Source organism: Carassius carassius, chromosome 2 (genome assembly GCF_963082965.1).
Source record: "Carassius carassius chromosome 2, fCarCar2.1, whole genome shotgun sequence".
NCBI classification, from domain to species: Eukaryota; Metazoa; Chordata; class Actinopteri; order Cypriniformes; family Cyprinidae; genus Carassius; species Carassius carassius.
Window position 1 is genome coordinate 8,114,001 of NC_081756.1, and position 27,646 is coordinate 8,141,646.

The following is a 27,646-nucleotide window of genomic DNA, read 5'->3' on the forward strand; positions in this document are numbered from 1 at the left end:
TCAATTACAGTATCTTCTTACATCATTACCCATAATGCACTGCTCTGTGACTGCCTATGCCATCAAAGCAAACCGGACATGTTCTTCAAATCCTGTTTATTCATCTCAGAGAATCAGATGTTGATGAAAGCATGAGAGAACAGCTGGCACTTGTGGCTTTCTGGCCTTTTGTGAGGCCAATCTTTACAGCAGGTGTCCTTTGCATCAACCAAATCTCTAGATAAACAAGTCTACATAAATTGTGATGACGACGAGGACAGACAGAATGACCTCAGAAACTTTTGTTTATATAAACATATATTTTAGTACAATAGAGTGACAAGAGCCATGTTTTGCTACAGTAGATTGCCGTTTGTAAATGACGGAGTGCGGCATAAATCCCATCGAAGGGCCCAGCATCCTGAACGCCTGTTGACTTTACACACCATTTCTGTCCAATTAGCCGAATCTTTCACCAAAACCACATGGACAAGAGCTGTTAAGCATGGGATATGCACAAATCAAATGTGTTTACCTTTTACAGAGGAAAGTATCTCGATAATTTGAAGCATCTACATTGAGACCGCACTGGTAACGATGGAAAGTGGTTTTCTCATAATAATACACATTAGTGCGATTGTAGCGAGAATGTCTGTTTTTCACACATACTATATGTAACAATATTTGATTGTTAGCATTTCTTTAGCTTATTATTTTCATTATCATTTTACAAGTTTACTAATATATAATGAGAAACTTTAGCTGTGTTTCCTCTCTATCCATAGTTGCGAATTTAACTTAAGCACAAAATTGGAATATCGGGGGCAGTGGAGTGGGGTATGAGCGGTTATGAACAAATGAATAAGACACATTTGTCCGTGTTTCACTCCATCTCGAATCACACTCACGGAAAGTTCTTGAGAAACAGTGTCTCTTCTGCGACTTTCAACACGTTTTTTTAGTCTCGAGCTAGACTGTACGATATTCATATTGCATGATTTTTACATAGAAAGGTCAAAAGCGCAACACATTAAAATAAATTATCATTTGTGTTTTAATAATCACTGGCCAAATTCAAAAAACGAAACTAAAATTACATAATCTTTGAGAGCAAGAGGGCCCCCTAGTGTTTCAGGGGGCCTACGCAGCTTGGGTATTTTGCGTATAGGGAGGATCGCCTTTGCTGAAATACTTTACAGACTTTGTTTGGGCATTTAAGAATGACTATAACAACATTTCAGATGCTGTGCAACAAGATCAGTCTGCTGGTTAGGCAGGTTATGCCGTCCTATAATGCAAAGTCACATGATTTTTAGATGCGCATGGAGGAATTTATTCACAGAATGCATTTCCATCTCCTATTATCCGCATTAACCCTTTTTTTGCACTTTTTGCTAATTAAGGGATTTTTTTAATTATTTATAAAACAATATATTAAAATATGTAAGTGTAATTTGCAATTTTTTTTATCATATTTTATTAATAATTTAATGTTATCTTTGTTCAAATTATTGAAATAATTGCTTATACAGTAGATCACATTATGCTTGACTATACATTGATAGAATATGTTTGATTTTGATAAAAATGCACCAAAATGTAATCTTTTGATTGTGAAATCGACCTGTAAATTGTCCCATACCTTTGACGGGGCACTCCAGGGTGAGGTTGGCACCTAAACGGACACTGATAACCCCTCCGACCACCACCTTCAGAATGCTGCTCTTCAGATCTGACGTATTTCTCTGCGAGGCAGCGATCGTGGGAGTTTCTGTTTATAAAGAAATAAAAAACCAGCAGCTCAAATTGTATACAAAACAGTCATTACAGAGAGCGACAGTGTGTAATGTCTCACCAGCTAATAGAACTAGTGTTGTCTCTGAATCGGAGCCCAAATCATTGGTGGCGGTGCATCTGTAGGTTCCCACATCACTGGCGCCGGGCCTGAGGATGTGTACTTCTCCATCGCTATCCCACGATACCCTGGGGAGGGAAAGAGAGACACGTCCAACCAGCTGTAGAGTTCAGAGAACACAATTGTTTGCATTTCCCATTCCCACATATGCAGCATTAAAGACCCCTGTAATGAAAATCAAGTTTTTTGACATTGTTTACATATCTGTTTTAGTGCTTTTAATATGCATAAACCATGTGCAAATTCATCAGTCAACATTGCTGAGCATTTTCTATTAATTTGCATATTCATGAATCCGTGTGTACTAAATGAGGTAAGGGTGTAGAGTTTAAGACATGAAGAAAATATTTTCACCAAAAAGTATAAATATGTAATCTTAATTATAAAAGATCAGTTTTAAAGCATCAAAATGGTGACTACAGGGGAACTTTAAGCAGTTAAGAGACTAGTTCACGTTAACCGGGTTGTATCGGGGTTAAAATAACAACTGATTTCTATGCATCACAGAGATGAAACCACAGGAGCTTAATGCACCACTCAAGTCACACTATGAGATCCGGTTCAGTCTCTCATTTCCTGTGTATCATTCAGAGGTTTCCCTCAGGCTCAGCTATTCTTCTAGTTCTGGTTCACGTGATCTCTTACAGCAATCAGGAGTCCCTGAAGAGCCAATCAGAGGCAGTGTGATGGCCTCTCAGAGGTGTTTATCTACACTAGCTGTTTAAAGTGTTTATTGTGCAGACACCATTGTGTGCTTCTGGAGATCTGCTCAGGGACTTCATCTGACACTTCTGAAAGACTAGTGGGCCTCCAGCGCAAAAACAATTAAGAGGTTTAAATTTGTAACACATCATGTAACACTGAGAGGGTATCAGCTTAATAGCTATTCTATCAAAACTATATAAATATATATTCTATACATTTTTAATCACCATTTTATTTACATTTACTGATTACTAATACAATCATTCCCTGATAATCAAACCCACAAGTGTTAAATAACTAAGAAATGACTATTAAATATCTTCCAGATAGTTTCTTGAGTGAAGTAATGAAAAACCCAAACCCATGAACTAGGTATGAAATGCCTATTATATTTTCCCAATGTAGTTTCTTAAGTTGAACACTTAATGGAATAAAAAAAAAAATAATAAAAAAAAATATATATAAATATATATATAGAAACACACACACATTACATTACATTTAGTCTCATAGCAGACGCTTTTATCCAAAATAAGGACAATGGAAGCAATCAAAATCAACAAGAAAGCAATGATATGCAAGTGCTATAACAAGTCTCAGTTATATACATATATTATTTGATCAAAAATACAAAAACAGAAATATTGTGAAATATTAAAACAATTCAAAGTTGTTGTGTATCCAGTGTCTCATGATCTTTCAGAAATCTTTCAGATATGCTGATTTGCTGCTCTTTGTATTATTAATGTTGAAAACAGTTGCCTTATATTGCAGAAACTATGATAGTGTTTTTCAGGATCCATTATGAAGATAAATTCAAAAGAACTGCATTTATTAGAAACTTTTTTCTTTGCTGACTAAGAGTATTCATTTAATTCAAAACTATTTTTACTGATGAACACACAATATAAATACACACACCCTTACACAAAAAAATACGCACTATTTGAAAAGTACAATTTATAAGAAACACAAAGTTGTTGCCATTGTAAAACAATTCAAAATCAATCACTTATAATGCTAGATTTCCCAGAGGATGCTGCTTTAAAAGACTGCTGCCTATGTAGACAGACACAGCATGGAAGCTCTGGAAGAGAGACAAAGTGATCAAGAAAGTCCGAATGGGTTAGAAGCCTCCAGGGTGCAGTGAGCTCTCCGTCCACTCCCACCCAAAGCCACAAAGGGATGCCGGCACAAAATGTGCATTGTATCCCATCCAGCACACATCTCATGAAAGCCCACTCATTCAGAGCCACTAATAAAAACACAGCAGCTGAGTCATGTCTGAAGTATCCAACTCATAGAAAAGATATCATCTAAAGTGTGATGGCACGTCTGGAGCGACTCAGAGGCACAAATGTGTGCGCAAAATCAACTTCAGGACAATGGCAGCATTGTTTCCACAATCACAAACATTATCCTACTGTATACTTACATAATGAATAAATATATATAATGATAATAATAATAAAATGATTCCAAGACGCCTTTGGGAAAAAAATGAGCTTAGCATTTGCATCTCATTGTGTTTTTTTTTTTTTCTTGTTTTATGCATAAAACAAATTTTACTGTTTTCCCCAAATTTAATTCAATATACATATTGCCTGCAAAAGTCTGAAAAACTGTCTCTTTTTTTTTTTTTTACCGGAAAACAAGGCAAGAATCCTGATTAAAAAGATTTTTAAATGTGTTCCTGTGTAGAGTGTTTCCTGAAAAAAATAAAACTAAAAATCAACCTTAAAAAGTTTAAACAGAAACTAGAAATGTTACCTTCTCAACAAACTGATTTTTTTTGTTACATGGAAATTACATGAAATTATTACATTTAAATGATTACATGATTAAATAATACAATTACTAAATAATATTATTAGTACAGAAATTAAAGTCAAATATAAATACAAAAGCAAAATAAATGATAATAATAATAAAAAGACAAAAGCACACAGAATTGCTAAAACTGAAAATATAAAAATAAAAATATTACATGAAAAAAATCTTAAAAAGGATAAATGGAAACTAGAAAAGGTACCTTCAACACTAGCTAAAAACTTTTTAAGTTGAAGAAAATTACATGAAATTATTAGATTTCAGTTGTTAAAATATTAAAATGACTAAATAATATTACAAAAATGTATCTGAAATTAAAGCTATATTTCAAATCTAATAAAAAAGTCAAAAGCACATACAATTCCTAACACTATAATTAAAAACAAAAACTATAAAAATAAAAGCTAATTCAAAATATTAATAAATACTTGTATATAGATAAAACTAAAATAACACTGAGCAGAGCATATTGAAGAGATTTAACTAGGTTTATTTATTAGGTAAAAATAGATATGTTTTGGATGCATTTTTCACTCGTCTTATGTATGCTTTACAGCACATCTCTTCTCATCAAGCTCCATGATTCAAGGTACCTTTCATTTCCAGAACACTACTTAAAGTTACGATTTTAAATCATAAACACTAAAAACTGCATGAGCGAAAGTAAAAGTGTTGCTTACTTGAGAAATACATTTCTCATTTAGATCTCAAACGGTACAGAAACTGCAGTGGTTTGAGTGTGAAATCCTGTTCACAGCTCTAAGAGTAAGACAAGCTTGTTAGGGTCTGATTTAGAGCGTCACAGCGGTGCCAAGACGCATCTGAACGAAAGAGTGTGAAAGGGTGTGACTTCACACAGTTTTAGAGTTTGTGAACGTCAATCACCTCGCCTGTGTTTTGCTTCACATTTGGCCAGAAATAAGAAGTGCTATGTAAGCGCAACAGCAGAGACGGCCCTGTATATATATATATATATATTTTTATTTTTTGGATTCTTTTTAAGAGTCTTTAAGAACACTTTTAAATTGATGTATTATTATTATTATTATTATTATCTTATTGTTATTATTATTATAATCTTACTGACTCCAAACTTCTAAACAATAGTGTATATAATTCAAATAATGCATGTGCATATAATTAAAATTCTATCAAATTTTTACCTTCACAAATTGCTTGGACTTCTTGACAGACTGACGGGTAGACTGTTTATGTTTCTTCTCATTAAAAAAAAAAAAAACTCTGGCACACTGTATTTTATTTTTGTATAATGAGACATGTTTAAAATATCTCCAATACCTGCAGTGAGAGAAGAATAACATGATCTAATTGTAAATATTACTCTGCAGGAGTGGAATGCATTCATTCTGGGTTGGCACTGGGCTGGCATGAGTTGGCAGTGACAATATATCTGGTTTTGGAGTCAAGTGGGATTAAATAGCACTGTTTTGATGGCAGCAGTGATGCAGTAGAGACCTCATGCAAACACGGCTGTCAACAAAAGAGTGGGAGGTAAATGATTTGGCAACTCTGAGCAATAGTGTGGTCAAAATAACTGGGGTATAATAAATAAATGAATTATTATAAAAGAATTGTGCATGATCCAAAAATATAATAAGACATAAATGGTTGAAAACAAGACTGTTCCCCTCTTCTGAACTTCAGAAAAAAATTTTTTTTCTCAGATTTGAGTTCTGAGAAGGATCTAAAGATGTGGCATCAAAAATCAAAGAGACAAACATCAATCAATAAAAGCATCAATAACTATTTAATCCCAACTCCAATAAAATAACATCTGATTCCAATCAAATCTGATAATGGATGTGACAAGCAACAAATTTTTTGCATAAAACCAAGCTGTCAAAATCAACAAATGCAAGGTAATTTTACAAAAGAAGTCCCATCAGTAAAAATTATTTTAACAATTATTAACCGATGTCAGCTTTCACAGTGTCAACACAGACATTTAGCTAAACTCATCAACAAAAAACTTTATTTTAATCTTTATGTACTTTTTTTCTGTATGTATTTTTAAGCTGTTTCCAACATAAAGGAACACTCCACTTTTTTTGAAAATAGGCTTATTTTCCAACTCCCCTAGGGTTAAACAGTTGAGTTTTAGCACTTTTAGCTTAGCTTAGTGTAGATCATTGAATCTGATTAGACTGTTAGCATCTCGTTCAAAAATGACCAAAGAGTTTCTATATTTTTCCTATTTAAAACTTGACTCTTCTGTAGTTACACTGTGTACTAAGATGGACGGAAAATTTAAAGTTGCGATTTTCTAGGCTGATATGGCTAGGAACTATACTCTCATTCCGGCGTAATAATCAAGGAACTTTGCTGATGTAACATGGGTGTACCAGGCACAATGACATCATGCAGCGCCTGAAAATAGTCCCCTGCAACTCTCCAACACAAACTAGTAATAATATCATTGCGCCTGCTGCACCCATCAGAGAGGGCTCCTGTTCTCACATCCAGCCCAGACAGGGCTTCTGTTCTCAAGTTAAGCCCAGAAAGGGCTCCTGTTCCCACGCCCAGCCCAGAGAGGGCTCCTGTTCCTAAGTTAAACCCAGAGAGGGCCTCAGAACCCAAAATTTCCATCAAGGAATTTTTGGGGGCAGGGCTATAGGGCTCCAGCCATGGAGGATTTGGAGTGCTGGAGCCCTATAGGCCCCCTAAACTGTCTGCGCCACCATGGCACCCTGAGTTCCCTACTCCGCCATGGCACCCTAAACTGCCTGATCTGCCACGGCTCCCTGGACTGCCTGATTTGCCATAGGTCCCGAAATGGGTATCACCCTGGAGGCCTTCTGTCCCATGTAGGTCTGTCTGTAGAGGCCTCCAGAGCGCCCTCCTCCCTTCTTGTTGGAAGTTAGGTGGCGCGTGGATGCGCTTTCCAGGAGGGGGAGGTAATGTCAGCTCTGTGTTCCTGTGTCTTGTGTTTTGCTCCCCATGTGCTCCCCATTACCCAGTTTCTCACTTGTTGATTATGTTCACTGATGTCAGGTGCTCCTCGTTTAGTTCTAGTTATTTAGGGCCTGGTTCTTCCTGTGTCCTGCATCCGGTCTTGTTTGTCAATCCCCTGTGCTTTGTGTGTATTCCGTTGGATTAATAAAGACTATCATCATGAATTCCCTACGTCTCCTCGCTCCTTCACAGTAGCAGTACCGTGACAAATATACTATATTGGAATGTAATATAATATGATTTAATATAATGTTATATAATCTCTTTACAAGATTGAAAATATTGAATTCTTAGATTTTAAACTAATTCATTATTTAAAAGATAATTTAAAAGTTCTATTTTTAAGGAGATCTTTAACAAAAAGACTCCTATTTTTTATTTAATTCAATAATGTTTTGCTGTACTGTAGGTGTAAATCAAACATTTTCACCCCTTGTTACGAGGCTTTTGCAGCTGTTGGATATTTGCATAAATTTCCACATTATATTCTCTTTCTAAATGCCCTTTCACCTTTCTGAAGTTAACTCAGCATTTTAAAATGCACTAATTTAGAATGAGAAGGCACAATGCAATTAACATTTAACCTATTATTTATCTCCTAAAATGTCTAAAATCTCAAAAATTTACTTCAAAACCACTTTATCCAACTGGAAAATGCATCCGTTTCATTGCAAGACCCTACAGTTCAAGTCAAAAGTGATCTCTGAAATTTCAAGCGCTTCAGCATTTGACGATTTACCTCAAGGCAGCTGAGTTTTCAAGCCAAGGCTGCAATAAGAGGCCTGAACAGTATTTGCATAGCCATGTCTCTTTCAGGTCCCATAGCGCATGCCAGGAAGAGGGGCAGACAATGTTTGGCGACTGTCTGGGCAGAGGCTATGTTAAGGCCATGAGCTGGACAAAGCTGAGTTACTAAGTCAATGTTTTCAATGATGGTATTTAACAGTCAACAGTATAGAGTAGATGATTAGACCACAGTGCAACCCTGGAGAGCAAGTGAAAGAAGCACAGCCAGTATTTCTGACCCCAACAGACCGCATAATGTGAGATCTGGGGTGCTCTGGAGGTGAATATTTGAGTGGGTTGGTGATTAACAGGCTTTTGGAATATGCGGTTGCTCAATCAAGATCAGTCATGGCTGAACTCAGAGGTACACAGGGAGTCTTGTTTTCTATAAAGAGAGAAAAAAATTGCTTTTTGGTGTTAAGGCTCACCTCTGCTCGTTTCCAAAAGCATGTTCGTTGGACAAAAAGAACTGCGGTTGATAATAACCGAACAAAGTGATGTGAATTCCAGAAGTTTTGAAATCAGACACTGTACTGGTGTGTTATAGTAAAAATGTCTTTGCCTTTAGTTATATTTTGAGCCACAGAATGCACACACAAAATGATGCATTCAAAGAAATAGTTAATCTAAAACTGATAACTCTGATTGTTACATAAAAGGAGATATTCTGAAGAATATATCAGTTGTAAAGCACACATATGAAGGATCTTTAAAAATGTACCAGTATGGAAATTCTGGACAATACAATCAGTCTTGTTACTGATAACTAAAACTATTTAAAATTATTTTGGCATAAAAAAAGCTAAATTAAAATATAGATTACATTAATAACTAAATTAATAAATAAATTAGAAATGTTTACAGTTAACTGAAATAAAATAAGTTTAAGCTGAAGTACAACAATTACTAAAAATAAAAGCTTAAATAAAAATTTTAAAACAAATAAAATTACTAAAGCATATATATATATATATATTATATATATATATAATAAAAATAAAATATTTAAGTATTGAATGAAAATCAGAAATGTAGTCTTGGCAACTAACTTAAAATAAGTGTATACTAAAATTACTAAATAATAAAAGCTACATATAAATAGATATAAAAAAAACTCTTGAAAAACAATAAATGGCCAATTTTATAAATTAACACAACGTTGTAATAGATACATATTCAATATTGGCAACTAAATTACAATTTTTACTGATAATGGCTGATTCTGTAACTCAAATTCAGGGTCATGGGTTCGATTTCTTTGTTAAAAGCATCTTTTTTGTTAAAATGTTTGGTTAAAAGCATCTGCTAAATACATAAATGAAGATATAGACCAGTATAGTTTCAGTTCACTATAATGTGCATCCCTATTCATAAACAAAAATGTTGTCCTCCATAAAAAAGAACAACATGTTGAGAGTGAGCAAATGACAGAATTTCTGTTTTCAAATGACTATTCCAATAAACATGGCATTTAAATGGATTTATAAAAGCTGATGGCCAAAAATGTTTTGATGTTTTAGTGTTTAGCTCACAAATTGTAGCTTAAGAAGAAATAAGAATAAGAAATTGCAGAAAGTAAGAAACAGAGAAAAAGAGAGATAAACTGCCACACTTAATGGCACTCCAACCTCCTCAACTCCATATCATTGTCTTTACCTGTCGCTGTTCTGAAGTGGAGCTCCATCTTTGCTCCACGAGAGGTTTGGAGGTGGCAATCCCTGAGTGGGACACATCAGCGTGAGGCTATGGGTAGCATTGGTTAGGTAAGCGGTCCTGCCCACATGGATACGGAGATCCCTCTGGAAGCTCATGGCAGATCCGTGATGAATTTGTCGAACAATAACTGCCCGACTGCCTTTTTTCAGCATCTTTCCTTCAGAAAGTTCAGAAGTGTTTGGCGTCTTATCTAAATGTTTGTCCATCATAGTGCTTTCCTCGGTTGGTGCCCCTTGTCCCTGATCAGCCAAATCCTCCATAAGTTTTCCAATCAGGTGCAACGCCATTTCATCCGTTAGATCTCCACTCTCGGCCAGTTGACTGATGTTCTTCACAAGCTCCTCGAACTGTGCAGGATCAAGGACAAAGGATCCTGTATGGCTCCTGGCAGCTGAAGCCAAAGCATAGTTTCCTAAAGCAAGAGTATCCCAGAGTTCCTTAGGCTGGCCATCATCGTCTCGGAAGAACTCATTTTTTTCAATCCAGCTCGGGCGAGATTTTGGAGCCTTCTTTCCAGGTGGAAACCCCTCATGGCACTTTGACCCAACATAACCTCCTTCTTTGTTGACATACGGATGAAAGTTCCTTCTTCCCAAAATCGTTCCTGCAGGATGTTCCAGGAGTCTATTATTGTATCCGATCAACTTCAGAATGAATATGTCTGATTCTTGGTTGGCCCAGCAGCGGTACAGTCCGATATCTTCAGCCTCCAGGTTGTAGATCCTCAAAGCACCTGATTTGGTGATGCTCCGACGTTTGGAACTGGTCAGATCATTCCCATCCTTCTCCCAGCGGACCTGAGCTTTAGGGAAATGCCGAACGGGACACCTGATAACGATAGAGGTCTTGGGAAGAAGGTAGGCTCGTCCTCCGATGGTAAAACTGAGCCGTTTTTCTTGTCTGGTCTGGATATAAATGCGTTTCAGGCCAAAGACAAGAGGGCAATGTTTTTTGGAGTGCTTGTGCTCTGTGCAGAGAGATGGAAGAAGTTTAAACAGGTCAAACATCGGTTAGGCCTAATTACTTTAGTTTCGTGTGAGGTTATGAATGCTCTAAACCCCCAAATAATATCCACTCTTGACTTCGAGCCCAGTGAAGTCAAATCACACGAGACAAAAGGGCTTTGGAAATTTTAGGTGAAAGAACAAAAACCATGAGGGCAAAATGTGAATATATGTTCTCCTCTTGCAGACTGATCTGCTATGGGATGTCCTTTCATTCCACAGGACCTTATCAAGATATTCAAACCGATAAACCCAAAACAGAACCTAAAGTTAATCTTAAAGAAACATCATCAAGGCCGATCGTTCTGCACCACAGCGTTAAGCTATAACCTAAAAGCATCTCAAAGCAGTCCTGGAAGATTCATATGCTCATAATATGTTCACATATAAGACCACAGAGAGTTCATTGGTTCATGGGTATCATGAGAATAATAATAAAACACTAAGTGATACCTACAGAACCCTGCTTTTTATTTGAGAAATTTGAGATTAAACCCAAGTAGGACTGTGCTGTTAGGGGGTCCCACAATCTTTTTATTAAAATTTCCCTTGTGCTGCTTTCAGAATGTATGGAGACCACATTGAGAGCAATATCAAATAGAGGTCAGTTCCAAGTTAAATTACATCTATAATTTACATTAAATGTGCAAGAAATGTAATGCTTCACATTGAAATAATCAGGTGTGAACTGATGTGGCAAGCTGCATGTAAAGAGGGTTGGAAAATGGAAAGACACATCTAAACAAGTGTAGAGTTTCTTACTACTGCATGGGCTCATACGGCAGATCCTGATGAGAGGAGGGAGGGGGAGGTCACTGCAGGCCGACCTGTCCAGAGTGACCAGCTGACCGGAGGCCGTCTGTCTCCTACACACAGGTTCCCTCCGCTGAACACCTTTCCCACACGTCACAGAACACTACAAACATATGGACAAATACATTTATTCTATAAACCCTATTAAAGGAATTACTCATGCAAAATATGGTAATATTGTGAAATGTTATTGCAATTTAAAATAATGTTATTTATTCCTGTGATGACAAAACTTAAAAAAGGGCTTTTTATTTTAAACAGAAATCTTTTGTAACCTTATAAATACTTTTACTTTACTTTGATCAATTCCTGCTCAACCGTATTCATTTCTTTAAAACAAACTTTTGAACGACAGTGTATAGTATTGAAATAATACGTATAAATAATTAAAAGGTTAACAAATTGCACCAAACACAAACATACACGCATACATACTGACTGACCCCAAACCTTTGAATAGTAGTGTAATTACTTCAAACTAAAGGCTGGAATACACAACACGACTTTTAAAATCTGAATAGATATTGAAACACTAGGCTTCATCGCTAGCCATCTTTGTAATCAGGTACAGTGAAAAAACTAGGCATCATACAATAAATGACTGACTGATACATAAAAACTATATGTGTTCTAAAATTGGCTATAAACATGTTTGATATCCTCCAACTGGATGGAATTATAGTCTGAAGCTTAAAAATCAGAGTCTGTGACCATCATGCACTACACGACTCTCTTTGAAATCTGTCAACTCAAATCTGCAGACTGGCTCTGACTTTCTGAACTGACTCTCTGAACTGAGCAAATGGCTACTCGCACGCTGTGATCGGTGCGCACGAGAGAGCCGCGTCAAACGGACCGCAACACTGAACCGAGCTCTCCTTCAGGACATTCGCGTCCTCCTGCACCTGAACGAACAAATACAAATCGCAGTTTAAACAAACAGAAAAAGGATGCGAAAGAGCTCAATTCAGCACCGCGGTGTTCTGGTGTTCAGGGCGCACGCAGAGACGCATCTCAAAGTCTTCTTGCTTTTGTACTGACAACAAATACATACTAAATATGTCAAAATACCCGTCTTGGAAAGTGTGGTTATGTCTTAAGTGAAAGTAAAGCGTTGGAAAGAAATCGGATTTGTATCATTATAACGGATGCATTGTTTCTTAAAGTGACCGCGCCTAATTTACTAAATCTGCTGTCGGTGTCTTTAATGTATGAAAATGAAAGTAAATCACTCACTGCTCTTGATGGAATTACTTTGTAGTTTTAACAAGAATATATCCTCAGTCAAACCAAAAATATAATTAGATAATCAGATATAATTGATTATATTGTTTTACTGGTGGGTGCAGGACACTAGTTCATTAATGTAAGTGAGTATAGCAAAATACAGCGAACTGAAATATTATACCCAAAAAATTCTTCCTACTGTAGACTACAAGTGAAATTGATAAAAATATATATATTAAACTAGGGAAATGACCATGTTTTGCTTAAGTGTTTATTTCTTTAATTGCTAATGCAAACTTTTCACACCACAGACTGAACCAAATTAAGCATTGCTTGCTTGGTAATTGTTCAACAAAGTATGGATAGTAGTATAAATATTGTCATACTGACAGTTGTCTGAAGTTTTGGTTGATTCCATTACACAAGTTATCTGACATTATCAAGAGGAATTTGTTCTGACACAGTTTAACTGAGTTCTTGTCATATTTTATTAACAATTCTTAAACTATAGCAAATAAACTGTGATAATGTGAAAAATGTTGAAGGTGTCTGAATACATTTTGGTTTGACTGTGTATTTTATTTTACAATGAAGACTATGCAGTGCCATTTTAAATTAGTTTTTGGACACCTACAAACTTTAAACAAAACACATAACCATTGTGTAAATAACATAAATAAATAAACAGAATGAACATACAGTAAATATTAAACCATTTCAGACAGGACCCACTGTACAACCTGCACCAGGGCCCCTCTAAACCCAGCTGCAGCCCTGGGTTAAGGTCCCAAGATGGAGCAATGCACTGTGTGTACTGTAAGAAATAAAACAAGAAAGTTTAAAGATTTTTAAAAGATGGCAAGTAAAATAAAAAGCACATCTGTATGCAATACGGTTTCATTAATATCCAGAGCGGCTTACTATAAAAAGTTTGTGCGACCAAATTTTGTTTTGCGCAAGTAACTGAAAAAGTTAGTCACGCAAGTGCCACCAGTGGAAAAGGTTAGTGTAGTTCCCTGTCTGGGCCAAATTTGTGCATTGTATTCCAGCCTTAACTCACTGTGCAAGAATATCATTTATGAATTATCTGTCTCTTGAAATATATTTCCAAAGCTTAGCTTGGTTAGAAACACACACACACACACACACCTTTGACCACTCCCCTCCTTCCAGACGAGGCAGCAGACAGTCAGGGTTGTTGCAAATCCTGTGGACGTTGGGTTTGGTTCCAGCGCACTCCTCATCACTCAACCTGCGGTAACTTCCAGTAGCCAGTCTCTGTTTACAGTAAACCTTACGCCACTGAGTACCTCTGCCACATGAATGAGAGCACTGACCCAGAGACCAAACAAACCAACATCAATCCTTTTACACATATGCCACAACAAGAGAGATCACAGGAGAGCAAATAACACTCGATATGCAGATGTTGTTTACCCAAGTCATCAAAAGCCATGTGAAGATCAGCTATAAAAATGATCATGTTCCATTACAAAATATTCTTAAAAACACATGCTCAAAGAGAATAACTTGTCCTTCTAAGTGTTTATGTGAATCTCTGGCACCTGCTGTTTATATGAAATAAGCACATCTATGCAAAGTCTACATTTAATCTCATAGCTGTCTAGAAGAAGCCACTGAGATATTAAAGAGATTTCTTTGTCATTTTTAGTTAATACAAACAGACAAATCCCACACAATGCTATAGCTTGCAAATCATATTTTAAGTAGGGCTGCATATACTGAAATAAAATCAATATTGCAATATGGCTTAGTATGATAGTCAAATTGCACATGCTGTGATTTAATTAAATGAATGTATGCTTTATTGTTTTCAGACAGAGATTTTGTTTTTAATTTTACAGAATTTATTTTACAGTATTATCCCAACATATAATTTTCTTTTTATTTCTCCCACTTTTTTTCAAGTTTTTTTTTTTTTTTATCATTCAGCCCTAAAAGGATTTCAAATAAAAAAAAAACTTTAGCTTTTAAATATTATTATTTTTATTATTATAATTATTAATATTATTATTAGCTCCTTTATCGGCAACAAAATTACCTCACTAATTCTAGAATAATTCAGTCTTTCCAAATATGGCTATCCAAGTCATCTGGTAAAAATTGTATCATATCCCAATATATATAAATATATATATATATATATATATATATATATATATATATATATATATATATATATATATATATATATATATATATATATATATATATATGTATATATAGTGGGAAAACTAAATACTGCAAAGTCATCATGCAGCACAAATTTTCAGTCATTTGTTTTTCAAACCTGATGAATGTCACAATGAAAAACTGAATTATAGCATTGTGAGATAGCTATTTTAATTAGACTATTTGCTTCAAATTATTTTTATGCACCAATGTGTAGTTTTTAGAAGGACTTGCGAATTCAAATCCAAAATCCAAAGCAAACAGACTGAAAAATATTTTCTTCCCCTAGATAGTTAAATGCTTAAATGCATAATCCGACACCCCTACACCCCCCTATACCTGAGTCAGAATGTGCAATAAACCCCTAAACCTCAAAGAAAAAAAAATTGCAATCCCACCCCCAATATATTCTACACTGCACTATTACTTTACTCTGTACTACCACACTGTATAATAACTTATTTATCTGTGCTTATCGTATCTTCATTCTATCCCTGTGTATATATATATATATATATATATATATATATATATATATATATATATATATATATATATATAATTTTTACTGTGATTCTGCTATTGAAGAACTGTTATAGGATTTTTCATTTTTCCTTTAACAATGACAACAAAGATCTATTCTATTCTTTTTCACTTATAATATGTCTTTTGTAATTTCTCTCTGAAATCACAGGGTTCACTAACCTGCTGCCACTCCTCAGCCTCCCAGGCTGGTGGACACGTCACCTGGTTGCAGGCCTGCAGTTCTAGAGGTCTTCTCTCCACACACTCTTTGCTGGACACAGATTGAGTGCGGTTTCCTGCCACAGACCTCACGCAGGACACGCTGCGTGTCTGCAGCCCCACACCACACGACACAGAACACAGGTTCCACACGCTCACCTCCCATCTGAAGAAAACACACAAACTCAGAGCTCTTACACACTCCATGCAGAAACAACCCATTTTAAATTCATATGATGCATATAATATTCATTGAAAATAAAGGAAAGATTATTTTCTTTTTAGAGGTGAAGTCAGCTGAAAATTAAAGTTGTTTCAGATGCAGGGCAAGTTAATACTTCACACACTCGTGTGCATGATCTAGCACATCGAGGGAACAAACTAGTAAATCATGCACACAATTTAGCGTACTATTTATTCCTGCATGCCATGTGCGTGTTACGTTCATGGATTTCTTGTTTTGGTTAATTGATTATTCCCCACCTGTCTCCAGTTCCCTCATTACCTCCTGTGTGTTTAAATACCCGGTCTGTTCAGTTCTTCCTCGTCCGTAATATTTGTGAGTTTTAACCTAAGATTGTATTGTAAATGTAGTATATTGTCTGTAATCTCCTTCGTCATCCAGTAAACTCCTCATTTGTTCCAGATCCTCCTCTAGCACTTTTTCCTTACGTTAGCACACACCCTTCTTTGTAACAGAATCATTGACCCCAACAAAATAGTTTATTTAGCGGCGTTTTTTCTTTCTTTTGATTTTTTATTTTCCTCCCTCTCCCGGAATGGCCATTCCAGCAGTCCATCTCCTATGCCTGGAGCAACTGGACCATTCGCTGGAGGACCGTACCAGGGACTTTCTAGATCTGGGGTGCCTTACCCACTTCCCCGACCGCTCGCTCTCTAACTTCTTCTAAACCGACCTGAGCGAGCGGTGTAAGGCACGCCTACCAGCGAACGGTCCCCGAGAGGATTTCGCCACTTTCGTGGAGTGGGTGCTGGAGAAAAAAATGGATCTTCATGGACCATCTGCACCGCCGAAGAGGATATCTCCAGCCCCACTCCCGACCCAGAGACCAGCCAGCCACCATAACCCCGCACGGAGCCAGAGCCCACCGCAGCCGCAGAGACCGAGCCATTCACGGACAGGAAGCAGGACCTCGAGAGCGCGACTGACCAGGTGTTCGAGCCGGCAACACCGTGCGTCATGGGAGTCTTAGTGGAGATTGAGGGCGTGGAGGAAAGCCCTGCCCACACTTCCGCGACTGAGGGTGAGCTGTATTCGGTCTCTGGAAATGATATGGAGCAACTATTGGATCTAATGGGCTGGTCTATGGAGGTAATCCCTGAATTTTTTGTTTCCCCGCTGGTTCCGTCCAGCCCTGTTCCCCCTGTATACCCTCTCAATCTCCCACTCCCACCTCCTCCAGTCAGTTCCTCTGCTCCATTTCCGCTGGTTCCGCCCAGCTCTGAATTTTCTGTTTCTCCGCTGGTTCCGCTCAGCCCTAAATTTTCCGTTTCTCCGCTGGTTCCGCCCAGCTCAGAATTTTCCGTTTCTCCGCTGGTTCCGCCCAGCCCTAAATTTTCTGTTTCTCCGCTGGTTCCGCCCAGCTATGAACTTTCTGTTTCTCCGCTGGTTCCGCCCAGCTCTGAATTTTCTGTTTCTCCACTGGTTCCGCCCAGCTCTGAATTTTCTGCTTCTCCGCTGGTTCCGCCCAGCTCTGAATTTCCTGTGTCTCCTGTATTCCCTCCCAGCCTCCCTCTCCCACCTCCTCCTAGACCTGCCAATACCCCTGCTCCACTTCCGCTGGTTCCTTCCAGCCCTGATCCTCCTGTGTTTCCTCCCATCCTTCCTCTCTCTCCTCCTCCTAGACCAGCCAGTTCCTCGACGTCATTGCTGCTGGTGCCAGTCTGTCCCGCAGCTCACCCTCAGTCCGCGCCATCTGGGCGCGATGGTTCGCCGCTGGACTGCCAGTCTCCAGCTCCGCCTTGGCATGTTAAGGCCCTGTCTCCGCCTCCAGCCTCCGAGCCCTGGACTCCTCCTCGGTCCTTCGACCCAGCGGCTCCGCCTTGGCTCTTAGCTCCCTCGTCTCCACCGTGGCCTGGCATCCCACCTGCTCCACTGGGCTCCCTCGTCCCTCCGGCTCCACCTTGGTCAGTCGTCGACCACCCGCCGCCTCGGGACTCCATTCCTCTGGCTTCACCTCGTCACTCCATCCCTGCGGCTCTGTCAGGCTCCTCCTTCCCTCTGGTTCCACCTCCATCCTCAGTCACTCCGGCTCCACAGCAATTTTTCCTTACGTTAGCACACACCCTTCTTTGTAACAGTGCGGGGCTCCGTAAATAATAGATTATAAAGACAAATATTTTCTTTTGAACAAACACTGAGAAGTTGAGTGCAATAAGACCAGGAAAGTGAAATAATCAAGTAAACCATTTATAATACAAAATGCCAACAATATTCCTTACCCCAGTCATCTATATCTTTATGATTTAGCAGGATATTATTGTGTGTATAGTACTGCAAAACATAAAGTGACATTGCCATGGTCTTTGAACTATATGATCCCTGGCATTCTATGACAATCATGATCGGAAAGATCCTTATGAAGGCGATCATTTGGCTTTAACACCAGGCATTTCGAATTCAAACAATCCTGCCCATATAATCTGAGATAAGCTTTTGCCCATAAGAATAATAACCATAGTAATATTCTGAGCTGTAGTACATAAAAAGCCACATGAAAGATATCAGCTCCAGTAAATCATTTATTCCATAATGCACTACACTAAAAAGCCAGCTGTCCTGCTTTTGTTGGCAAATGGTCAGTTAACAGGAAATCACATTATTTCCATCACATGTCCTTATTTTCAGAGCGGCCTGGCAGCCTGCTAAGATTAAATCTGAGTTTGGTCTTTGAACATAATCTAGGCCAGAGGTTCAATTTTAGCTCCTTGTTAAGGAGCTGGATGAATCATTATGTAGTTTTTTTGCTTACTTGCTTTTGCACGCGATATCTTTCAAATGACAAACACATTTGGTGTTGGAAGAACTAATCAGTGGCATTTGCTAAAGCAAGTATCACTATTAGTTTTATCATTGTTCATATTTCTAGCTAAATAGGGTTGTGCTATTAATTATTATTAATTTTTTTTTAAATAAAGAACTTACACTTGTCAGCACCTTACCAGTTAATAACAGAATTGTTTTGATTATCAGTAAAATAAAGTCTTTATTTCGGACTGTTCTTCATGCAAAATTATTGTATGAAATTTAAAAAAAATCATTTTGTGTGCTTTTTAGAGCTTCACATTCATTGTCACTATCAATTGTCCTTATATTCAAACAAAACCTTGAAAATGTCTTTTTTTGTCTTCCAAGAAAAAAATAACAGCATACAGGTTTGCAATGATAAATAAATAATGACACAATGTTCATTTGTTGCCAAACTATTCATTTAAGCAACACACGTGGAACTAGTGACTCAACAAAGACGATGTCTTTTTTTCCCCCCTTTTTCATCATTATAATGATTATTTAAAAACATTGTTTATTCTCCCATCATTTGGTTCACTCTTTTTACCATCCAAACTTTTGGGGCCAGAAAGATTGTTTTTCTTTTTTAAGAATTGAATGCTTTTGAGGATGCATTAAATTAATCAAAAGAGACAGTAAAGACATTTATAATGTTACAAAAGTTCAAATAAATGCTATATACATATAAACAGTGTGTGTGTGTGTGTGTGTGTACACACTGATTTTGAGTCATTTCTTGCAGTGTCTTTTGGACCATACCTCGGAGGACATGGCTGAGGGTTACAGATGCGAAGCAAGGCGAGTGGCGCTTTGGAGCCGTTGCAGAGTGTGTCATCAACAATTTCTTTTTTCAAGGTGCTCACACACCTGACAACAGACATCTGTTTGCCTGAAAAACAACACTGTGAGGAACAAAGCTTTTGGCAGAGGAGTATTTCAATATGTATTTTGCACCCCAGGCTGATCACTATCAGTTCTCTTAGCAATTTTAGATTTCATGCAAATTTAATTTCATCTGGAAAGCTGTACATGTAAAAATCTAAATCATTTCTTTTGCTGTAGAAAATTCTTGATAAAGGCTATTTGGGCAGTAAACGCATTAGAGCGGTTGTTTTCTCTAATGGGTTTCATGGAGGCTCACCAACAGCACATGAAGCAGAGCAGGGAGTGAAGCCCATGTATTCCCAAACATAGCCGTGCAGATCAGGGATCTCCTGGGCCCTAATGAGCCTCCAGGACAAGTCTGGAGATGCTAAACAGGGACCTGAATCACAGGTCCTTTGTAGGGGAGGCTTATCCTCATCACACTCTTCTTCAGGTAATTCGACTTCGGCTTGAGTGAAAGACAGCAGCACTTTGCATTTTACTTGACGCCTTTGAACGCCCAGACCACATGACACACTGCAGGCTGACCAGGGACCTGGGATGAACCTGGACACACACAGAAATAAGTGATGAATCTGAGCATGTTTTAGAAATATGCCACTTTCACAACCAGTTTGCAAGAACAAATGTGAAAAAAAGGAAAAGAAATAAATGCTTCTTTGCCATTGTGTTGTCCTCACTAACTGCACACAAAGACATGATTGGTAAAATCCATTTTATTTTTAATATTATATATATATATATATATATATATATATATACACACACACACACACACACATACTTTTAGATAAAGTTATGCAAATATATATGCTTCATATTTTTCACCATTTTTATCTACCCATATTGTATTGTTGTGTGGGAAAAGAGAAAAGTGAAGACTGTTATACAACCCGAATTCCGGAAAAGTTGGGACGTTTTTTAAATTTTAATAAAATGAAAACTAAAAGACTTTCAAATCACATGAGCCAATATTTTATTCACAATAGAACATAGATAACATAGCAAATGTTTAAACTGAGAAAGTTTACAATTTTATGCACAAAATGAGCTCATTTCAATTTTGATTTCTGCTACAGGTCTCAAGATAGTTGGGACGGGGCATGTTTACCATGGTGTAGCATCTCCTTTTCTTTTCAAAACAGTTTGAAGACGTCTGGGCATTGAGGCTATGAGTTGCTGGAGTTTTGCTGTTGGAATTTGGTCCCATTCTTGCCTTATATAGATTTCCAGCTGCTGAAGAGTTCGTGGTCGTCTTTGACGTATTTTTCGTTTAATGATGCGCCAAATGTTCTCTATAGGTGAAAGATCTGGACTGCAGGCAGGCCAGGTTAGCACCCGGACTCTTCTACGACGAAGCCATGCTGTTGTTATAGCTGCAGTATGTGGTTTTGCATTGTCCTGCTGAAATAAACAAGGCCTTCCCTGAAATAGACGTTGTTTGGAGGGAAGCATATGTTGCTCTAAAACCTTTATATACCTTTCAGCATTCACAGAGCCTTCCAAAACATGCAAGCTGCCCATACCGTATGCACTTATGCACCCCCATACCATCAGAGATGCTGGCTTTTGAACTGAACGCTGATAACATGCTGGAAGGTCTCCCTCCTCTTTAGCCCGGAGGACACGGCGTCCGTGATTTCCAACAAGAATGTCAAATTTGGACTCGTCTGACCATAAAACACTATTCCACTTTGAAATAGTCCATTTTAAATGAGCCTTGGCCCACAGGACACGACAGCGCTTCTGGACCATGTTCACATATGGCTTCCTTTTTGCATGATAGAGCTTTAGTTGGCATCTGCTGATGGCACGGCGGATTGTGTTTACCGACAGTGGTTTCTGAAAGTATTCCTGGGCCCATTTAGTAATGTCATTGACACAATCATGCCGATGAGTGATGCAGTGTCGTCTGAGAGCCCGAAGACCACGGGCATCCAATAAAGGTCTCCGGCCTTGTCCCTTACGCACAGAGATTTCTCCAGTTCCTCTAAATCTTTTGATGATGTTATGCACTGTAGATGATGAGATTTGCAAAGCCTTTGCAATTTGACGTTGAGGAACATTGTTTTTAAAGTTTTCCACAATTTTTTTTACGCAGTCTTTCACAGATTGGAGAGCCTCTGCCCATCTTTACTTCTGAGAGACTCTGCTTCTCTAAGACAAAGCTTTTATAGCTAATCATGTTACAGACCTGATATCAATTAACTTAATTAATCACTAGATGTTCTCCCAGCTGAATCTTTTCAAAACTGCTTGCTTTTTTAGCCATTTGTTGCCCCCCGTGCCAACTTTTTTGAGACCTGTAGCAGGCATTTAATTTTAAATGAGCTAATTAAGTGGATAAAAGTGTAAAATTTCTCAGTTTAAACATTTGCTACATTATCTATGTTCTATTGTGAATAAAATATTGGCTCATGTGATTTGAAATTCCTTTAGTTTTCATTTTATTAAAATTTAAAAAACGTCCCAACTTTTCCGGAATTCGGGTTGTACATGAAACACTGGCTCTAATCCTTTATAATAATGATAAACCCAAGTACTATAATAACAATGAAAACAAAATAGATTTTACAGTAATACCATATTATATTGATAAATAGAGCATTAAAATGGACCAAAAGACTTTGATATTTAGGAGTCAACCGCACTTAGAATAAAAGTGATCATTAAAAAAAAAAAAAAATTGGCAAAGTCTCCTAATGAACCACAGATTGATTTTTCCATATTTCTGAGAGGAAAATGACCCTTTTGGAAAATATTGCTGAAATTCATAGCTTGCGTGATCTGTGCATAATTGGATTCAGGAACAAAAATGCAACATGTTCTTTACCACCAATGTAATAAACCTGAGAAGAGAGAACTTGTATACATTTCTTCCTGTCATGTCTTTAAATGCAATTAAAACACACATGAAACACTAGTGATCTGTAAAAGTATTTAAACATCAATGCACACCTCACACCGCCCAATGTCTAAACACTTTCCAGGCTAAAGGGATTAAAGTTTATGAGATCTGTAATTCCACATAAGCCTCAAACATGCCATGTTTGGACTAATGTAGGGATGTCATTCAGGAAATATTATGATGTCAGAACACCTCATGTAATTTAGAAAACAGGCTTGCATTTTTGGGGTGCGATAAGAGTTAGTGACTGGAGTGAATGTTAACTTATTCGCATTATGTTGAATTCGCTCAATCTTTTCATTTTAATATATATATAGTACAGTATTCTCATGAAATCAAAAATCTCAAAAAAGTACAGAAGCATTTTTTTACAGTGTGGAAAAATGGCAGAAGAAGAGCATTTATGCTTATGCTCACTTTAGCACACTTCGTAATTATAAGTACTGTCATTCATGTTCTTAAGGTATGTTTTGGGCCTGTGATCATATGTGGGTACATCTATTAGAGCGTGTATATCAGGGAGCAGGTTCTAATCTCAGGATTAGCATTCTGGAACATGCCAGGTTTGAGAGGAGGTTCCTTCATCAGTGCATGAAAGCAGGATAAGACGTGGCGTGAGACTCCACAACCACATCCAACTCACATAATCCGCCCACCCAAATCACAGAGGCAAGCGTCCAACCTTGAATTCCACAGCAAAGTGGACTGGGCTCTCTGAGATAGGGCTGAGTACTGAGCCCTGATGCACGCCACCTTAGATCACCCTAAATTTAGTTACTTAAGCAACAGAGCAGAACGCAAAAGAAGTGCTGCTATCACAGAGTGATATACTCCACTCAAGAGTGTAATTCAAGAATGGTTTGCAGACAAATGGTAGATCTTAATCCCCCTACCCCCACAAATACATGTGTATGTACTGAAGTGTTCTTCAATAGCTGTTCTGTAAACCCTTAAACACTTTGCACCCCTCATTTTTCCCATTTTATGAGTCTCTGTGATAGATGCCTTTGGTAGACCTTAGGGAGCAGTGGCTGTCTGTATGTTAGCAGCCCGCATTTTGCAGCTTTCTGTGGGAATAGTGGGGGTCCATTAAGCTCCCCTGCCAACTATTAACAGGGGTCTCATTTCAGAGATGGGGAGGGGGAATAACTCTAATAATACAACTACAAGGGGTGAAAGTAGTCCATTGGGCCTTGTTGAAGCAATGAAAGGAAACTGGGTCAGAACGCACGCACGCTCAACACTGGTTTCAGTGGACGTTTTATTTGGATGAAGAACCAGCTAATGAAGCCTCATTCTTGAACAGAGTAGGATAAAATGTATTTTTACTGTCACTGAGTAAAAAGAACACTCCCAGTGTGAAGTCACCAGAAATCCTGAGTAACAGGTGAAAGGATCAATCTCTACAGGTCGAGAATATTTATGAATTAAAAAAAAAATACATTACTGTAGTCAGTTGCAATGCACTGAATGTGGCGAGACAGTCTTGGAATACCTGAGGATTCATGGATCAGTGGATTATTGGTTATAAAAGGTAAAGGATTGATTTATATGTTTATTCAGACACTTGTAGAGAAGCCCAGAGGTAATCTGCAGACTTTTTCCATATTTTCTGCACTGAATCTCTGGAAAAGTCATCTGAATTATGCAGAATGGATTTGTCTTAAAATGTTTTAAATGGAACTAAAAGTATACTAGTATAGTGTATTTAGTTTTCATACCTGAAAGCAAAATCATATTAACAAAATAACAAAATAAACGTTTGTTGCTCTTTCTGAGTGATAAACATTCCAATTGTATTGAAAGTTTTAAAACTTTCTCTTAAACTTCCTCCAGTTCCAGGAGAGCCTGTTAATACGAGCCTGTCCTCCAACAATAAACGACCATATAGGTCGTTTGTGCAAGCACCTTATTACGACCTATATTTACGTTTTAAAGTTAAGCGGCCTCTAGCGGGTGTAAAAATAATGACAGTATCGCATTGCGTCTATCGTCATGAAATGACGTATAACGTCATTACCAATCAAAACGCATGTTTATTTAAATGCAATGTGTGGACTTTTTACACCGATCTCACAGTAATTCGTACATATTTTACTAGGTGGCTTTTTCGTTCGACTGACCACACCTAAACCCACCCCTAAACCTCACAGAAATCATGCTAAATTATGATTTATTGAGCATATACATTTTACGTGCATATCCGTTCTCTGGGTTCGAACCCATGATAGCATGATTACACATCAAGGTATAACGCAATAATCTACCAACTGAGCTACATGAAAAGCAAATCAGAGTGCAAATAAAAGAGTACAAAACATTAATATGAAAACGACCTTTTGCCGATAGGGGCGCAATTGTAGTATACGCTCTGATGGGTCGTATTTCAGGGATTTGGACAAACGACCTATACGAGCGTATTGGTTGGAGGACAGGTTGGTTAATATTGTAACTAACTGAATGCTAAGGATGAAGCTAGTACTGAATCACTGTCTGCTGACTAAACTCACACAAAGATATTGGACAGGTTTAGTTAACAATAATTCAGAGGAGGAGAGGTATTCAGCTTTGTATCACATGAATAAATTACGTTTTAAAACACAGTCAAATAGTTATTTTTAACTGTAATATTTACAATATTAAAATGTTACTATATTTTTATATTGATCAAATAAATGCAGCCTTGGTGAGCATAAGAAACCACTTTCAAACACAAAAACAAAAACTGGGCTTGTCTAAAATGCTCTCACACTTACTAAATTAATCTAATGCCATGATTTTTAGGGATATTGATGACCAAATGGAAAAGTTAATTAAAATGATCACAGCATTCAATATAAAATTTTGCTTAATTTTGTATTGTCGAACAAGCATAATTATTTTGTAAATATTCACCCATGACTATAACCCAGTCCTAGAGAAAGTAGCGATTTAGTCTTAATGTGACTATATAATGTACAATATAACATAACATAAAACTTTTTTTTTTAAACTCACGTTGGCTCATCCAAGGCTACTTTGATTTCTTCCAGCTCTTGAGCCTGTTTCAACCATGGCAGCTTGGCTTCAACAGGTTGGTTCTCTGAAAAAGCAACAAACCAACAAAATATAAGATGACATTACTGCTAATAAAAAAAGTAAGCTTGCATCAAGTAGAGTAATTAAACTTGTCTTCCTCTATATTGACATATTACCAAGTCTGGTCTAAATAAAACTGCAAAACATATCAACTCTACTAAATAAAAGGAATATTATACAATATGATCTATGCTGGTTAATGTGGGTTTAACCACGCTGCAAAACCTTCTGGTTAAGCTACTTAAAATATCTGATGGGAACAATAGCTCGCCATCATCTAATACACAGCAGAAAATACTCTTTTTAGAGATATTGAAAGACTAGCCAACCACAGTACAGAATTTAAGCTCAAATATTAAAAAATCTGAAATGATAAAACATACTTGAGGTTCATAATAGTAAAAAGTGGTGCTTGGCTACTTATCAGAGGCGATTAGTTGAGGGTGGTGTGGAAAACTCAAATCAAAGATCTGGGCTGATAACCAAAAGGGTGTAGGTTCAAGCACTGTATGTGGTGATCCACAAACCATCGCCCTTTGTACTTGAGCAAGACACGCAACCTCAGGTTACTCCTTAAAGGGTTCTGTAAACTGTTTTGGAGGAAAATGTCAGATAAAAGATGACAAAAAGATGCAAGATCAGTGCCGAGGGACACTCACATTTCACCAGAAACCCTTCCTACTACGAACATCTGTAGTACCATCACTGGGTCATACGTCTTACTGAAGGTTACAAGAAACCCCCAACCCAAAGACAGCTAATAAAGCTCAACATAAATATCCATGTGACAACCAAATATTTATGCAAGCAACCATTTATTGATCTGGAACAGGATTATCACAGCTGTCTGTGACTGTGGGACAGCAGTAAAGTCTTGCAGTAGAACATGCCCAGGGCTCAGGGTTTGGCTCTTCAGTCGGGGTTTCTGGCTTTCTCTGATGGCAGACGTCCTCAGATTTGGCATGCGGGAAGGACGGGATGAAATAGCAGTCAATATAGCCTCTGTCATTTCAACCCACTGAGTTTTTACAAGCATGTCAGTCTCAAGTTAAGTGTGGAATTGAGTGATTCAAAGAGAATTAATGGTGAAAAAAAGCGCACAGAAGTTTCTGATCACGGTTTCTTGAATTCTGGCATTGTTGCGTTGCTGATATTACATTTAAAAGAATAGACTACTGTTCAAAAGTTTGGGGTTGGAGAGATTTTTTTCATGTTTTTGAAAAGTCTCTTATTCTCAGCATATTCGCTACATTTAAGTAATAAAAATACTGTAAAAACAAGTCATATTCTGAAATATGATTACAATTTCAAATAACTGTTTTCTATTTGAATATGTTTTAAAATTTAATTTATTCCTTTGCATTTTCAGCAGCCACTACTGAGTGTCGCATGATCCTTGTTCACTGATATCTGATATGCTATTTATTATTATTATCATAATTAATGTTGAAAACATATGAGCTGCTTAATATTTTTGCAGAAGCCATGTCTTTACTATCATTCTAGATCAATTTAATGCATTCTTGCTAAATAAAGGTAATAAAAAGAATCTTACTCAACCCGAATCTTAACAAGGTAGTGCACTTCACTCAAGACCTCACTCTCATTTCATTTCAAACCTGTGCATTTGTTCAGTGGAAAACAAAAGGAGAATTACAAGGGATCTTCAAGTTGCTCTTTAAGTTTGGAACGACATTATGGTGATTCAGTGATGACAGAATTTTCATTTTTCGGTGAAGTATTCCTTCAATGAAAATTTGGAGGATTTAAGCAAAGCTTGTAAATGTAGAACATGTGTGAGGAGGAAAGTGCTAGACGTCTAGATGACAAACACCTCCTGTTATGTGCCTCACATGTCC

The 27,646-nt window shown here is 37.4% G+C and overlaps 1 protein-coding gene across 1 annotated transcript in view; it reads right to left on the minus strand.

The window, feature by feature from the left end:
• Positions 1-27,646, minus strand: part of LOC132101440 (ADAMTS-like protein 3) — a 200,459-nt gene that overhangs the window by 20,552 nt on the left and 152,261 nt on the right. Inside the window, exons 15-23 of the mRNA XM_059506403.1 lie at positions 25,707-25,791; positions 20,058-20,347; positions 19,676-19,805; positions 15,847-16,051; positions 14,098-14,280; positions 11,671-11,824; positions 9,845-10,871; positions 1,835-1,962; positions 1,622-1,750 (exon numbers count right to left, since the gene is read on the minus strand). Coding sequence (XP_059362386.1) covers positions 1,622-1,750; positions 1,835-1,962; positions 9,845-10,871; positions 11,671-11,824; positions 14,098-14,280; positions 15,847-16,051; positions 19,676-19,805; positions 20,058-20,347; positions 25,707-25,791 — 2,331 coding nt within the window. The remainder of the gene's footprint in view (positions 1-1,621; positions 1,751-1,834; positions 1,963-9,844; positions 10,872-11,670; positions 11,825-14,097; positions 14,281-15,846; positions 16,052-19,675; positions 19,806-20,057; positions 20,348-25,706; positions 25,792-27,646) is intronic.